At 36.1% G+C, this 15,432-nt stretch overlaps 1 protein-coding gene across 2 annotated transcripts in view; it reads right to left on the minus strand.

Annotated features, from left to right (window-relative positions):
• Nucleotides 1-101: 101 nt before the first annotated feature.
• Nucleotides 102-15,432, minus strand: part of HDLBP (high density lipoprotein binding protein) — a 66,372-nt gene continuing 51,041 nt past the window's right edge. For both annotated transcript variants that reach the window (XM_070946182.1, XM_070946183.1), the window contains exons 18-28: nucleotides 14,919-15,140; nucleotides 14,587-14,805; nucleotides 13,313-13,451; nucleotides 11,456-11,610; nucleotides 9,837-9,941; nucleotides 8,733-8,867; nucleotides 4,446-4,589; nucleotides 4,066-4,251; nucleotides 3,473-3,589; nucleotides 3,225-3,353; nucleotides 102-2,265 (exon numbers count right to left, since the gene is read on the minus strand). In XM_070946182.1, coding sequence (XP_070802283.1) covers nucleotides 2,179-2,265; nucleotides 3,225-3,353; nucleotides 3,473-3,589; nucleotides 4,066-4,251; nucleotides 4,446-4,589; nucleotides 8,733-8,867; nucleotides 9,837-9,941; nucleotides 11,456-11,610; nucleotides 13,313-13,451; nucleotides 14,587-14,805; nucleotides 14,919-15,140 — 1,638 coding nt within the window. In that variant the 3' untranslated portion in view covers nucleotides 102-2,178. The remainder of the gene's footprint in view (nucleotides 2,266-3,224; nucleotides 3,354-3,472; nucleotides 3,590-4,065; nucleotides 4,252-4,445; nucleotides 4,590-8,732; nucleotides 8,868-9,836; nucleotides 9,942-11,455; nucleotides 11,611-13,312; nucleotides 13,452-14,586; nucleotides 14,806-14,918; nucleotides 15,141-15,432) is intronic.

Here is a 15,432-nt window from a genome sequence, read left to right on the forward strand (position 1 = left end):
ACTCTTTGGAACAATATAGAGAAGCAAGGGTATATATTTTATTAGGACAGGTAGAAATTGTAATTTGGAGTGACTTTTTTAAAAATAAAAATCACACAAAAGCTGTTTCAGGTTTTATTTTTTAGAATTTATAAAATTCCAGTGTCATCCATACTCATGAGCCTTTATACACATTTTGCATATAATCTCCAAATTCCAAAGTTAAGGCCAAGGGATCATTGCCATGGAAACGTAATATGGAAGACATTAAGAGGACATGGAGCACAACTCCACAGATCAACTGCTGCACACTACATGGGACAGAAGAGTGAAGTATTTTTAACAATTTGAACAGACGGCAGCATTAGAGCCATGCTCGATGGCAGTTAAGCCCAAAACACATGTGCAAGTGATGTGTGACATTCAAACACCAGGTCCCACTGGCAAGGCATTAATACTTCTACCCTGTTTTAGACTCCTGCTCAGATAGTGATAGGGCTTCTCCTGTCCCAAGTGGAACCATCCTAGAGAAACAATTTCTCCTCCTTTCACTTAGGTTTATTTAAACTGAGAGGATTTTTTTTTCTTTTCTATTGGACTAAAAAGCTAGATGCTTTATAAACCATCTCTCAGCATATATTCTGGGACACAAAGGACCTTGGGGAAAGATACAAATGGCTCAGAAAAGCTCTTCAGAAGAGAGCAGGAAAGACAGAGAGCAAAGTTGGCAACAGACCCAGAACTGCCACCAGCACCTTCAGCAGAAAAGAGAATTGTGGCTAGAAGAGCAGCTTTAAAATACAAGCAGCCTTGTATCAAGTTTATGGTAGCAGCTAGAGTGCAGCAACTACTGGTGTCAAGACAACAGGACAAACACTTGTTGCCAACTACAGAAGGCTTTTGCTGAATATAGGTCTAATCTCCCATCCCTGCCGCTGGCCATCAAAGAAATACTTCATCTTTAAGACTGAACTGCAATCAAATTTTTCAATTTAAGTGAAAGCCACTCCTCACTTGCCTCCCTCCAAGGCTTAATCTCTGTTGCAAGACGAGAGACCAAATTATGTGGCAATAGTTAAGATCATTTTTGCCAGCGGAGAAACTAACTGCCACATACATAGCTAAAGCCACACACATATATATTCCTCTTCTCACAGAGGAACAATAATCATGATATCAGGAAGCAAGAGGAGCTATCTGAAGAAGCAGGCCACTGTCATACTGGCTTGAGGTAGAAAGAAGGCAATAGTAAAAAGCAAAAGACACACCTTAACCCTGGTACTTAAATGCCATCACTATCAAGCTAGGGGGAAAAGGGCAATGCACTCTTAACACTGCACTAGTCACCCAACATCCTTTGTGACATGCTAACATGGCACTTTTGGTTGAACCAAGTTTTCTTAGATCTAATAATACTGTCAGTTTTCCGGCTCTGTTTAGCCATACTACAGTTGGGAAGGAAGGATAATGCAAAAAAGTAAAGGGGGGGAAAATGATGAGTTGCAATTCAGTACTCAACCCAGTGAAAGAATGTTTGTGCACTTAGTGCTACAATTAGCACGACAAGGACTGTGACCCTGTTAGTGCTTTCTGATGTCTCAAACTCCAGGACAAATCATTGCTCTTTCAGATAAAACTCACTATCTTACCAATAGTGGAATTAGATGGACAATTGGGGCGGGGGGGGGGGGAGAGCTTGGCAGTGAAAAGGAAAAACTGATTGCACACTACAAAGGTAAGGCCTTGGAAAAACGACAGGGAAGGGAAAGAGCAGATATTTTGGCTTTTAGAAAGTCAAGGAAATGTGTTTCCTGAGGTTGAGAGACAGGAAGTATATTCCTAGGTGCAGTAAGGTGATCTCCTAATGGAGTTTAGAGTGCTTTATATAATGGGCTTGGGAGGCTTGGTTACAACACAATGACTCACATGATAGGCTGAAATTTGAAAGAAAAACTGTATGTATTTCAGGTTGGAATTAATATGGAAATGTTTGTTCCAGGTCAAGGGAAAGAAAAAAATGTCAAACAGAAGCATAGCGAGGCCTGAGTATAAGGATAACAGAGGGAATAAGCACTCTAGTTTCATTAAGAGACCCCTCATTGACAATCTGCACTAGATCCAGCCAGCAGGGCAGAATTCAGGATTATTATTATTTTTTTTTGTGGCAAATGGCTGGATACGATTGCTGTTTTCATGTTATTATCGCTTGGGACCCCATGGCAGAGTCTTGGGAGCCACCTGAGCTCCAAAACTTGGGAAATCTTCAGAACTGCTCATATCTGGGGCCTGCAGGGAAATAAAAAGGAAGGACAGAAGTGTTTGATTAATAACTGTGAGAGTAATTTCCCTTTTCCAAAAATCAAACCACCGGTAGCTTTGAAAAGACATCAGTAATTCAGATACTATATTACTGTACAGACAATGCAGATATTGCAAAGGTAATTCCAATTAATAAAACTTAAATCAACAAAAACTCACTGGATTCAAAATTATATTCAGCAGCCAGTACTGAGAGTGTAATATTCCAAATGTTCTTGTGTGCAGGACAGAATAAAAAAATATGCACGTCATGTACAGCAGTAGCTGAAAATATATAGCTTATTCTCTTCCTACCAGTGCAAAATCAATGCAAAATGGAACTAGTGGGCTACCTAAAAAGAGTTTATTTTTTCCAAAGTTGAAATGATTTTTTTCATATATCAGTTATGAATTTCAAGCCTACAGACCATTGTATTTTTATGTTCCGCCCACACAGGTCTTAAGTCCCCACTATAAATGTGAGTATATTAGACCAACATTTAGTAATATCTTTATTAGTCACTGACCAGTATTTTATACAATTTTTATAAGAGGTTATGAGATTCAAAATGAAAATAAATGAATGTTGTTGGAAAGAGTAAAAGTAAATAAAATCTAGAACTACTGAAAATATAACAAAAAAAATACTAAAAATCTGAACACTCAAAAAAGCAAGAAGCTTTTAAGAAAAGATTGGACAATCATTTGTCTGAAATGGTATAGGGTTTCCTGCCTGACTAAGGGGTTGCACTAGAAGATCTCCAAGGTCCCTTCCAACTCTGTTACTCTGTTAAATTAACAACAGCTATGGTGGAAGACAATTTTCTCTCAGCATCTCACTTTGCCTTGGCTTTTGCTGGAATCTAAATGAAAGACTCAATGTTTGGGACTCATGTCCCAATGTTTTCTCTTGCCCAAGAAAAGTTTACTACATAAACAACTCCTACCTTCTCAGTATTGCCTGCTGTCCATGGGGCATCTCTAACCACAAATCCCTTTGATGCAGCTTTAGCTTCTTCATGACCAGGTGGTTTCATGTAGACTTGCATTGCTTCATTATCTACTACATCAGCCAGCTGCAATGCCAAACAAACAAGCATAGCTTAGTTAGCAGAGTATATACACAAACACAAGAGTAATGCTGTAATTCTCCTTTACAATATTTTGAATCCATGTAATTAAGTAATACACATACATATTCCTCCTCCAGATTCAGAATATGATCAATGGCTTCCTCCACATTGTCAGGGAGTCCAGTCACAGTCACGCAGTTGGGATCAGCTGCTCCACTTTGAGGAAAACGTATATCCACCTGGAAAGACAACAATTATCTCATATATGGTGGCCTGATATATTTGCCTCTCTTTCCCATTTCCCTTGAAGTTATATACCCCCAAAAAATTGTGTGACTAATGCAGTTACAGAATGCAAGGAGCAACTAAATTGTTTGGTTTCTCAAAGAAAGGATTATTCATACTTAAATCAACAAATAATGCCATATTTATAGGGAATCTATGTGCATCATAAGAACCATATCTGCTGTGTTTTGAATAGTATTCAGACCACAGTCACAGTTATTCTGGAAACGGAAGGTAGAAAGATACAACATAGAAGTTCCTTATACACCACAAGGGTCAGTATAATCTTGTTTTTCTTTATTCAATTAAATTGTTTTTGTTTGCACTGATTCTCATTCATCTGCTGAAGCAAAAAAACCAAACAATTTAGCTATTGCTATTGATAAATTGATTTCTAGCCATTTAACAGATGGCACAATGTTTTAATCACCTTGAATTCATCCATAATTTTGCGGATAGCTTTCCCACGTGCTCCAATAATGCGGGCATGAACACGATGGTCTAGGGTGATGTCTTCCGATACCATCTGTTCCAGTTCACCAACAATCTTCATGATGGCATCTCGCGCAGATTCAGTATTTTTCTCATAGCCTGTTATGATAATCTGATCCTGGGCCTAAGGGAGGAAATGTTAATCTTTAATGCTAGGCTCTTCAAGTTGGTAGCAAGCAATTCAAGCAAAATGTCTGAAAAGTCCTGCTGCGGAGACAGCAGTGGGAACAAACCAGGTAACATATATGCTAAACAAAACAAATCCACTCCAAATTTTTTGACTGTTTCCCATCCTTTCTTCCACAGCCAGTTCTTCACCTGAGATTCATCATCCTTGTCTGGGAACTGTATAGTCACATCATGTTCTGTGCGGATTTGGGTGATCACTGCCCCTTTTCTGCCGATGATTTTAGGATGGTATCTGGGATCCACAGCAACAGTTAACTTAAAGTTTCGCAAAGCCTAGAACAATAAAGAAGTTTAAGTTTTAAACATTTTCTACCTCTAATCAAGCAATTTTACTACTACTTTGGCAAATACAGTACAATGGACATTTAACAAGAGAGCTATTGATATAATAATAGGTCTGTACTTACATGAACTTCCTTCCAAACTACAGAGGTTCTGCTTTTATGGCTACTCTTAATAGACTTTTATAGTGGTGATCATAAGAGCCTGGGGCTTTTCTATGATGGCCTCAATTTTCAGAATATCTTACTACAGGAAGATACATGGTTGTGCCGTGAATATTTATAATAGATCTTAAAGATCTGGCTGTACTAATCTCGAATAGATATAGATATTCATTTTAAAATGATTTTGCTATTACTTTATTAAATTGGATATATTTTATTCAATTTGATCTTGTAAACTTGCTCTCCTCAATTGGTGTCCAGTAGGAACAGAACACTGGTAATTTTAGGAGTTTTAACAATCTTGTTACACCAGGTTGGAAAAGGTGATTGCTCAATCCTTGAGAATTGCTTTACAATTTTACTGTAAAAAATTAAAATGAAAGATATAAACTAATACAAACCAATATAAAGTAAAAAAAAAACCATATTTTTGCCTACAATAATCTCACTGTATTTATGATATAAAAAAACCAATTTCCATAAATTTTTCAGATTTTTTTGTCCATGAATCGCAAAAGAAAAACCTCTGGTCTCAATTGTATATTAATCTTTAAAATCCTCTAAATCAGTGAGTGTATTTGAATCCAAAATTTTACAAGTTTTTACACATTCCACCAACCATGATAAATTTGCAATTCTTTTATACATTCTAAATAATCTCTCTGGTGGCATATATCAACAGTATATAATTTTATAAAAATTCTCCTTAAGATGATAAAATAATATAAATTTTAATCCTTTCAACCACGTTTTCTATTGTTCTATTTGTATATTATAACCCACATTTTAGTTCACTTTATTATAATTCTTTCACTTGCTCCTCTCCTGTTTAATTTCAATAAATGTTTATACATATTAGCAATTATATGTTCATCATTTGTTTACAATTGTTTCAAACTCAGTCTTACAATATTCAAAACAAAGTCTGTTTTCTACTTTAAATCTTTGTAATAACTGTAGATAAGAAAAGCATTGATAACTATGTCCGTCTGCCATCAGTTCTTCTCTTGATTTTATTTTACATTTCTCTTGATAAAATTCTAATATCTCACAATAAATTAGCCATTTGTGTTTGTCTATTATTTCTCGTACTTCATATGCTATTAACCACAAAGACATTTTCAGGAACAACTTGTGTTTGTATCTATTTCATATTCTCAATACAGCATGTCTAATATACTGTAATGATTTTTAAAATCCACATTAACCTTGACTTTGTTGGGCCACAATTTCCATACCCGTCATGTATTTCTAATTCCAAAAGCCTTCTATTTCTCAGAAACATGTACTCTTTCATCCAAACCAAACAGCAAGTTGCAAAATACAATTCCAAATCAGGTAAACTTGCTAATGTACCAAATTCTTTTAATATGCCCATTAATGTTTCACTTCTCTTTAAAAAGTTTTCCAAAAGCAGCTCCAAATCAACTGCACAAGCCTTATAAAAAACGTATTTTTTTTAAAAAGAACTTTAATCCCACAATCCTATAATAGTATTTCAAGAACCAAAATAAACAAATAAACAGTAGGCATCCCTATCTTCTGTATCTTACAGGGTTTTTTGTTGGATCTTCATTAGTAATTATTTAGTAATTACTAAATAATTACTAAATTAGTAATTATAATTAGTAATTACACTTTCTGTGAAGTGTAAATTGATCTTACCCATTTTATAAAATTATCTCCAAAATTCCTCTCTTCCAAAATCTTGAACAAAAAGCTCAGTTCAAATTGTCAAAGGCCTTCTCTGCATCTAAGAATCTCAATGCTACTTGTTTTTCATTTTTTTCTCTCTTCTGTTCAATTGGGTCTTATTTGGGGGGATTGTCTGGAAAAATCCATGCAGTTTTCTTGGCAAGGTTTTCAGAAGCAATTTGCCACTGTCTCCTTCCCAGGACTGAAAGTGACCAGCTCAAAATCACCCAACAGGCTTTATACCTAAGACAGGTCTAGAACTCACACTGTCCTGGTTTCTAGTCTGATGCCTTAACCACTACACCAAACTGGCTTTATGTTACAGCAAATATTCCAAAATGGCTACTGCATTTCTAACATTGTCCTTTTACTGTCCTTTAGGTAAAAAGTCACATTGATCCTTATGAATACATTCTTGAAAAATTATTTTCATTCTATCAGCTTGAATCGTGAAAAACTTGCAGACATTCAAGTCATGCAGTCAATAATGATATTGGTCTATAATTTTTTGTTAAACCTTGTCCCTCTCTGGGTATTAGTGCTATACTGGTCTCTTTCCAACTCTCTGGCATCTTTCCTCGCTGAAAGATAAATTCATCATATTTTGTAAAGGTTGTAAAAGTTCATCGTCAAAACATTTATAAGAATCTAATAATCCACCTATTCTAGGTATCTCTCCTAGTTTAATATCTTTTATAGCTTCAGAAACTTCCCTTATTGTTATAGGTCCATTTACAATCTGTCTCTGTACCTCTGTAATCCTTGGTAAATTCTTTAGATATTCATCTATTTTCTCCAGAGAGATATCAAGTTTCTTTATACAAGTTGGGATAATCTTGATGAAAAGAGTTTTGTATAGCCATGTTGCCAATTAGTACATTATCTTCTTCTTGTAATTTCAATCTCTCATTCTTTTCCACGTATTTTTGATATATATATGCCAATTTCTCTGGTTTGTTTACAAAGTCATTATTTTTAGCTTCACATAGCTCATTTTAATTCCATTTCTCTTACATAGATTTATTCTTACATAGATCATCACTGTAAACAAAATATGTATCTTTTCTGGAAATTTCTTTAGTTCATCTTCTTTTCTCTTTATCTCATCCAAAATAGCTTTTTTTCCCTTGACTCTTCTTTTTGAGTTTACTATTATATAGCATAGCATAGCATAGCATACTTTATTGCGGTCATAGACCAAAAAATCAAAACATCCAAGACACATAGCTGACACACGACCAGACTGAAGTGCAAAACGGCAACAAGATCATTAGTAGAAACCACACCGTCAAACTCACAGTTAATGTATTTTAAATTTTTAGCTCCAATCTATATGGACTATAGTCGATTAAAATTGTACATAGGTAGAAAATACTATATTGCAATTTGCATAAAATCCACACATCGACACTTTATACAACCACCAGCTAACTCAACCATCGACGATCAATAAAGCTGACCTCAGTCAATGGGTCCAGCCCATCCCTTCCCCCGGCTCTTACATCCCAAGACTGCAGCAAAAAAAAAATTGCTACCTTTAGTGTAATCTTAGAATCAGTATCTTGGAGTAGGAAGCGAAGACTAAGATTTTCAGATAATCCAGGAAATCTTTGGCAAATGGGAGAGTTAAGTTCTGACCTTGCCTCCCGATAATGGGGGCATGTAAATACGATGTGAGCCAACGATTCCGGAGATCGGCCATCACATGAACAGTGGGTGGATTTCACACACCCCGAGCAATGTATAGTATACATTAACATATAATAAAATATTTACTTGCATTCCAAATTGTTCTTAAACAATTAATCTTTGATCTAAATTACTTTTTTAAAAAATATTTTAATTTCTTTTTACAATCCTCCACTATTGCTTATTTCTATAGCAATATTTCATTTAGCATCCATCTAAAAGAACTAGATTTCCTTTTATAAACCAAAATCACATAATTATGATCCCAAAAAGGGTTAAACCTTCAGATCCCTCAGAAACCTTAGTAGTCAAATTATTTGATGTTGAAATCCAAATAATATCTGTTCTTGAGCAGGATCTATGCTTTTCAGAAAAGTATCTAACTTATCTCTTATCTAACCATTTGCTAGGCAGTATCTTCCCCCACATCTCCCAAGATCTTTCCTACATAAGGTTCCTGCTAAGATTTTTCTCTATACAAACATCCTTAATTAAAGCATTTTTACTAATAGTTATTTTAAACTTTAACTAGGAAAGTAAGTGAAGGACATTGATAAAAGCACTATAATTATTGTCCAATACATACCCGATCTTCTTGCTCAGCTTGAAGTTCCTTCACTCTTTCTAAAAGTCTGGCTTTGGCACGATCAAGATTAGCAGCAAGCCCACTTATAGAAATGATATCAGATTGAAGCTCAGGAGCAGGAACTTGGATGTTTACCTAACAAATGCAGATAAGGAATTGATTATCTTATCACAAATGAGCATTTTTACAGATGTTCTCAACCTTCACAAATGTCATTATTCAATGAGTTGATCTGCCATCTCTGGGGGCAGCTCATTCCAGAGGGTAGGTGCCCCCACAGAGAAGGCTCTCCCCCTGGGGGCCGACAGTCGACATTGTTTGACCGACGGCATCCTGAGGAGCCCCTCTCTGTGGGAGCGTACTGGTCGGTGGGAGGCTATCGATGGCAGAAGCGGTCTCGTAAATACCCGGGTCCTAAGCCATGGAGTGCTCTAAAGGTGGTAACCAATACCTTGAAGCGCACCCGGAAGACCTCCGGGAGCGAGGGCAGCTCGCGCAGGAGAGGTGTTACTTGGGAGTGCCGAGTCGCTCCCATAACCACCCGCGCGGCCGCATTCTGAACCAGCTGGAGCCTCCGGGTGCTCCTCAAGGGGAGCCCCATGTAGACAGCGTTACAGTAGTCCAGGCGGGATGTGACTAGAGCATGAGTGACCGTGCGTAAGGCATCCCGATCCAGAAAGGGACACAACTGGCGGATCAGGCGAACCTGATAAAAAGCCCCCCTGGCCACAGCCGTCATATGCTCTTCTAAAGACAGCCGTGTATCCAGGAGGACGCCCAAGTTTCGAGCCCTCTCTGTGGGGCCCAATGACTCACCCCACAATAGTCAGAGACTATGACTGTCACAGAATCCCTGCAGTCACGTGATCAAAATTCAGGCACCTGGCATGTATTTATGATGCTTGCAGCATCCAAGGATCATGTGATCACCACTGACAACCTTCCCAAGGGACTTGATAAAATCAGTGCTGGAAACCAGATTCACTTAATGACTGCGGCCAAAAGGGTTGTAAAATTGGGTGTGGTTCACTTAACAACTCCACTGCTTAGTGATTTAGTTCCAGTCCCAATTGTGGTCATAAGTCAAGGATTACCTATACTCACCTCAAATTCATCCATCATTTTTCGGATTCCAACACCCTTTTGACCAATGATAAAACGATGAAGGTCAAAGGGAACTTCTACTTCAATTGTAACTGGAACCAAAGCCTTGAAAACGAACATGAAAATTATATCAAGTAAGTAAATTATGACAAAAAACACATGAATTAAACCAACAATTAAAAGGCTAAAAAGGGAGAAAATAAAATAGTTTATATAATATAATCACCAGCCAGCTGTATAGCTGGCTTATATCTATGGATTTCAAATCTTTTTTTTTAACTTTGTAAGAAATTTACAAAGGTACATGCAGCGTCTGCTACAAGCAGCATAATTTTCTTTGGGAAATCTAATTAATTAATTAATTAATTAAATATATGGACAGCCATAGGAGACACTGGCAGAACTAGGGGGAGGAGTTAAACAAGGCATCAGTTTACAGCCCTTATGCAGCTACAAAAGAATAAAGTCCAACCCCCCTTGAGTGTCGATGACCCTTATCTAACTAACCAGGTGCTAACTGTTGCTTGAGTAGATTCCTGTGCATAGGCTTTCAGCAATAAATCAGTTAATTTGAGCCTTTATGTGTGGACCTGGTTTTCCGTGCTTGATAACAAAAGATTCTAATAACATTAGTAACATTCTACCCAGTTTATGGTAAAGAAGAATGAAAGATGACATTAAGTGTTCAACTCCACTGGAGCCGGGTAACTAATAAATTTAAATGAACAAATAAAATGAAATGAATAAAGCTTCCTATAAAAGGTAAAGTTTCCCTGTCCAGTTTTGTCCGATTCTAGAGCACAATGCTCATCCCTGTTTCTTGGCTGAGGGAGCCATGTTGTCTTATACTCTGCCCAAAAAATATACTTAGCAAATATAGAGACAAAAAGAAAAGAATCCTAACGTGTTTTCTAGTTAGGCATTCACCCAATTTTATAAAGGTAAGACTTTTAAAACAATTACTTCTTCTACTTCAATTTATATAGAGATTCCTTTTCCCTGGAAAGTTTGCTTTAATCAGAAGCTGTAAACTGCTCCTACCTTACTTCTTTTGCTAATTTTGATAAACATATTGTTCTTTTGTCCCCTTTGGAATTTCTTTGTTTTAAAACCATTCAAAGTGTCTCTCCCTAGTTGAGAGAAAGTTGGGGAGTATCTTTGTGCCTACATGACAGAGAATCTCTCCCCCATGAAAACACTGATTCTATGTCTGGCAAGCAGCCTGTGCATATCAGAGATTCTGGCCTGACCTTGACAACAGAACAGTTTGCCCAATCACTGCTGCTTAATTCAAACCATAAAACATAAAATAAATACTGAAAGAAGCATTGGTATCTGGGCTATCAAATGCTTTTACTCCATAATGTAAGTCACAACTCATTAGAAGTCATTTTACTACACTTTTCATTTAAGTGACTATTCTGTTTCTGTGAGCGGTTAACACACACTACGTACTTGTCAATAAAATAGTGTCTCCAGAAGACAGGACATCTTGCACAATAGGCCCTTGAGATTTAATATGAAGATCACTTTACAGTGCTTATAAACAAAACTGATTTTACTCCTGTGTTGAGATATGGAAGGCCTCTAAGATAATACAGATATCCAATCTCACTTACCTGGAGGGCCTCTTTTGCTGCCTCGCATTTCTCTCGACGACCAGAGATTATGATAGTATCACATTTCTTTGGGGAGCCAGGATCTATTTCTTTGTATTCTTTTCCTTCATTATTCTCTTTGTCATTCTCATGTACTACCACATCTGCAACAGAAGCTGTTTATAGGAATAAGAATACTAACTTAGTTACTATATATCGATTACATTCAAAACATTTATTAGAATCTCCCTTCTTCTAATTTAAATCCATGATTTCGTATTCTGCTCTTGTTATTCCATACTGTCTCATAATTCAAGCTATTAGCCTGAGATCCCACTGAGATGGTTTACATATTCCTAGGTATGCTGGGAAAGTCATCACAAGCTATAAAGAAATTGGATTTTATTTCATCAGCTCTAATTAACAACCTGCATTCTTAAAGGGATGTGAAAACAAATTAATTAGCTTTTTTCTTTTTTTCAGGAGAGCCCAGACAGCTGTCTTCATAGTGACATGGGTAATGAGGCAAGTAGTGTGATGACCTGCAAATTTATCTTGCTGGAGGAGAAAGTGGATGACCTGGATGCATGTCTGGCAACTCTGAGACTAATCAAGGAAGATAAGAAATTTCTAGATAAAGCAGAAGGATGTTTGCAAAACAATCACGGGAAGAAGAGGCTGCTACGAAGAAAAGACATCTATGGGAGAAAGCCTAGCAGCCTCTAACCTTGAGGACCAAGAGAACAAGGAGATTCTTGCTAGAGTTGTGCAATTACTTTCAGTATTCAGTATTCAATAGAAATGTTAGAAGAAAAAAATGCAGGTCAAAACAATCAAGGGAGAAGAGTCAAAACTTAGTTGTTTTCAGTGAATTTAAATTAATAGGCCAGATGAATTATTTTTCAGGGTACGAAGGAAACTGCTATCTCAGAATCATTAACTCTTTGATAACTCCTGGAGTGCAGAGAAAATACCTGACGATGAAGGAAAGCTAACGGTCTAATATTTTAAAAAAGGGAAAAAGCAGACCCAGGAAATTTTAGACCAATCAACTTGTCATTAATACCTGGTAAAATTCTAAAAAAATAATAATCAAAGAAGTGGTTTTAAAATGTTTAGAAAGGAACAAGATAATCAACTTCCCAACCCTTATTATAACTTGAAGTAATGCTATTTCCTGACCCAAGCTTCTTCTTTTTTTTAAAGCAGTGCGTTGGGTTTTCTTTGCTTCCTACCCATGCTGTGCTGTTCCACAAAAGAATATAAACATATACCAGGTCCTGTGTGCATAATCATCTTCATACATTTTATTTTCTATTTCTTGCATTATCTATTTTGAGAGAAGATTTCTAGTGACCTGCCAGATTCCTGTTAATTCACCTTGTTCATCTATTCAGCAAGCACCCTCTTTTTTAATACAAGAATAAGCAGTTCAAAGTCTGTCAAGCTTGGAGTATCAAAACCTACCTAATTTTATTCACATCCTATGCATACATAATAAAATTAATTCCTGGCAAGCAACACTATCAATAGATATATAACAGATCGCAATGTGCAACAGAAGGCCAGAATTTTATGAGGCAAGGAAGCACTGAAGGTTTGCAACATCCAGTTATTCCAGTTCTTCAGCTTGCTGCTCTTTACACAAAAATACTGTTTTTAAGCCACCCCTTGGTATCACATGGAATTATACATACTGATAAAAATTTTGCTGAAAACTTCCATGAATAGTCAATACCCATTTATCTATCAATCATCTATCAGTTATCCATCCATCTTTCCATCTTTTTTAAAAGTTACTGTTATTGGATTATGGCATAATAGTGGTCAGTGTTCCAAAGACATTCCTTCTAAGGGCAAATTTGTGAGTTACTGTACCTGTACTTTCCTCTCGGTCTGGAAATTTGATCTGAACACCATAGTCACGAGTAATCTGTTGGATCCTAGAACCTTTAGGGCCCATAATAGAACGATGGTATTTCTGAAGAATAGTGCATTCTATTGTCACCTGGGCTTCCTATGAAAGAAGAAAGTCTTACAATATGATTTACAGATTAAGTTATCCTTTTGAAAATATAATTCCAAGGGGAACATAGGAAAATCTCAAAAATGCATATGCAGCTGGAGCCAAAGACATAAACCAAGGTAGACCTATTAAATCTGCTTGGTATTCGTCCTTTGGTATTAATAAATTCTATCTTCCTTTAACAAGTTTAATGAAGCAAAGAAAACACTAATTCACAAAAATGTACTTTTTGTAAAACTATTATGTTATTTCCAAGATTAAGAAATCGTCGGGCCCTAAAAAACTTATTTTTTTCAGTTAGCCCGTCTGTCTTGATTTTATGGTTGGTTTTAAAATTTGATACAGATTTTAAATTGATAAGTTTTAAATTACGGGCCAAATCTATTTAATTATTTTAAATCTATTTTTAACTGTAACTTTATGTATAAATGTTTTTATTTTGGCTGTTCACCGCCCTAAGTCCGAAAGGAGAAGGGCGGTATAGAAGTTTGAATAATAAATAAATAAATAAATAAATAAATAAATAAATAAATAAATAAATAAATAAATAAATAAGAAATAAATAAATAAATAAGAAACTTGCATGCAGAATGACAACAGGAATGAGCACAATCACTAAGTGGGATGGAATTATTAAGGGACATAGGATGACTCGAAGACTAAAATAAATGTGGTCTGAAAAAGAGATGTGGTTTTCCCCCAATCACTCACACACACACACACACACACACACACACACACACACATATATATACATTGCTCAAAAAAATAAAGGGAACACAAGCAGAAGACATCCGTACATACTGTATGTTCATTACATACAGTAGTTTTGTGTTCCCTTTAGTTGTTAGAGCAGTGTATAAACTACTGTATGTAAAGAACAAAGTATTTAATAAGGCTATTTCATTCATTCAGATCTCAGATGTCTTCTGCTTGTGTTTCCTTTATTTTTTTCAGCAGTATATATCTTACACATTTGTGTAAGAATTTTATCACTTAGGCATGAAGAAAAGCTAAAATGAAGCCAGTTTTTTTCTTCTGTTGCAGTAACATAAACTAAGGGGATAAGAAATAAGAACCATACATTGTCTTTATTCTCTGTGATCTATTAAAGATGGATACTTACCAAATCATCAATTATTTCAAGGATACGTTTCTTTGCTGCTTCCACACAATCCTTTGCTCCTTTAAGAGTGACTTTGTCACTTTGTGTACCGGGGCGTGGGAAACTGACCATCACACCCCCATACTCCTCTGCAATGATCCTCAGTACCTGCCCTTTCCGAATGACAAAGTACCGATGATGCTTTGGATCCACAGTCATAGAATCTTCAACTACATTATCCTATAGACACATAAGACATATAATTGCTGTATGTAACAATAGTGTTTTTAAACCCATGCCAATGTAAAAATGCATTTACAATATAAATAAGAAAATTAGGATGTTCTCCTTACCAAGTTCTTAATGAGCACCTCCAGTTCTTTCTGGGCTTCCTTGACAGCTTCTTCTGTTCCCATGATAGTAATCAGTTCCTGATCTTTGTCCTCTGAAGTAGGAAAGATAATCCGAGCACCAGTATTATCCCGCACTTTGCGAATATTGCCACCACCTTTGCCAATCAGGAATTTATGATATTCTGGTTTGGCCCGCAAGTCCACAGTAAAACTCTTGGTTTGCTACATGAAAGAAAGAAATGGAAGCTATTTGTCCAAATCCCTTTTGTTTTTTCTTTAAAAAAAGAAATGAACATGCCTACATGTTTGTGAAGCCTAACAACTGATTTGAATAAGAGTAAGTCTAATTTTATAATATTCAAGGGAAACTTCTACAAGAATATATGCAAGAAAACCCAAATTAAATTATGTGTAAACTTCGTGTATAAATCATGCAAAAATTAAACTATGTTTCTATTGTTTCATTTTCCTTGAATGGATTCCTCTGGACTTTCAAAAACATTCATCCACTCAG

This window comes from Pituophis catenifer, unplaced genomic scaffold (assembly GCF_029215685.1).
Source record: "Pituophis catenifer annectens isolate HBS135680 unplaced genomic scaffold, rPitCat1.0.hap2 SCAF_6, whole genome shotgun sequence".
Taxonomy (NCBI): Eukaryota; Metazoa; Chordata; class Lepidosauria; order Squamata; family Colubridae; genus Pituophis; species Pituophis catenifer.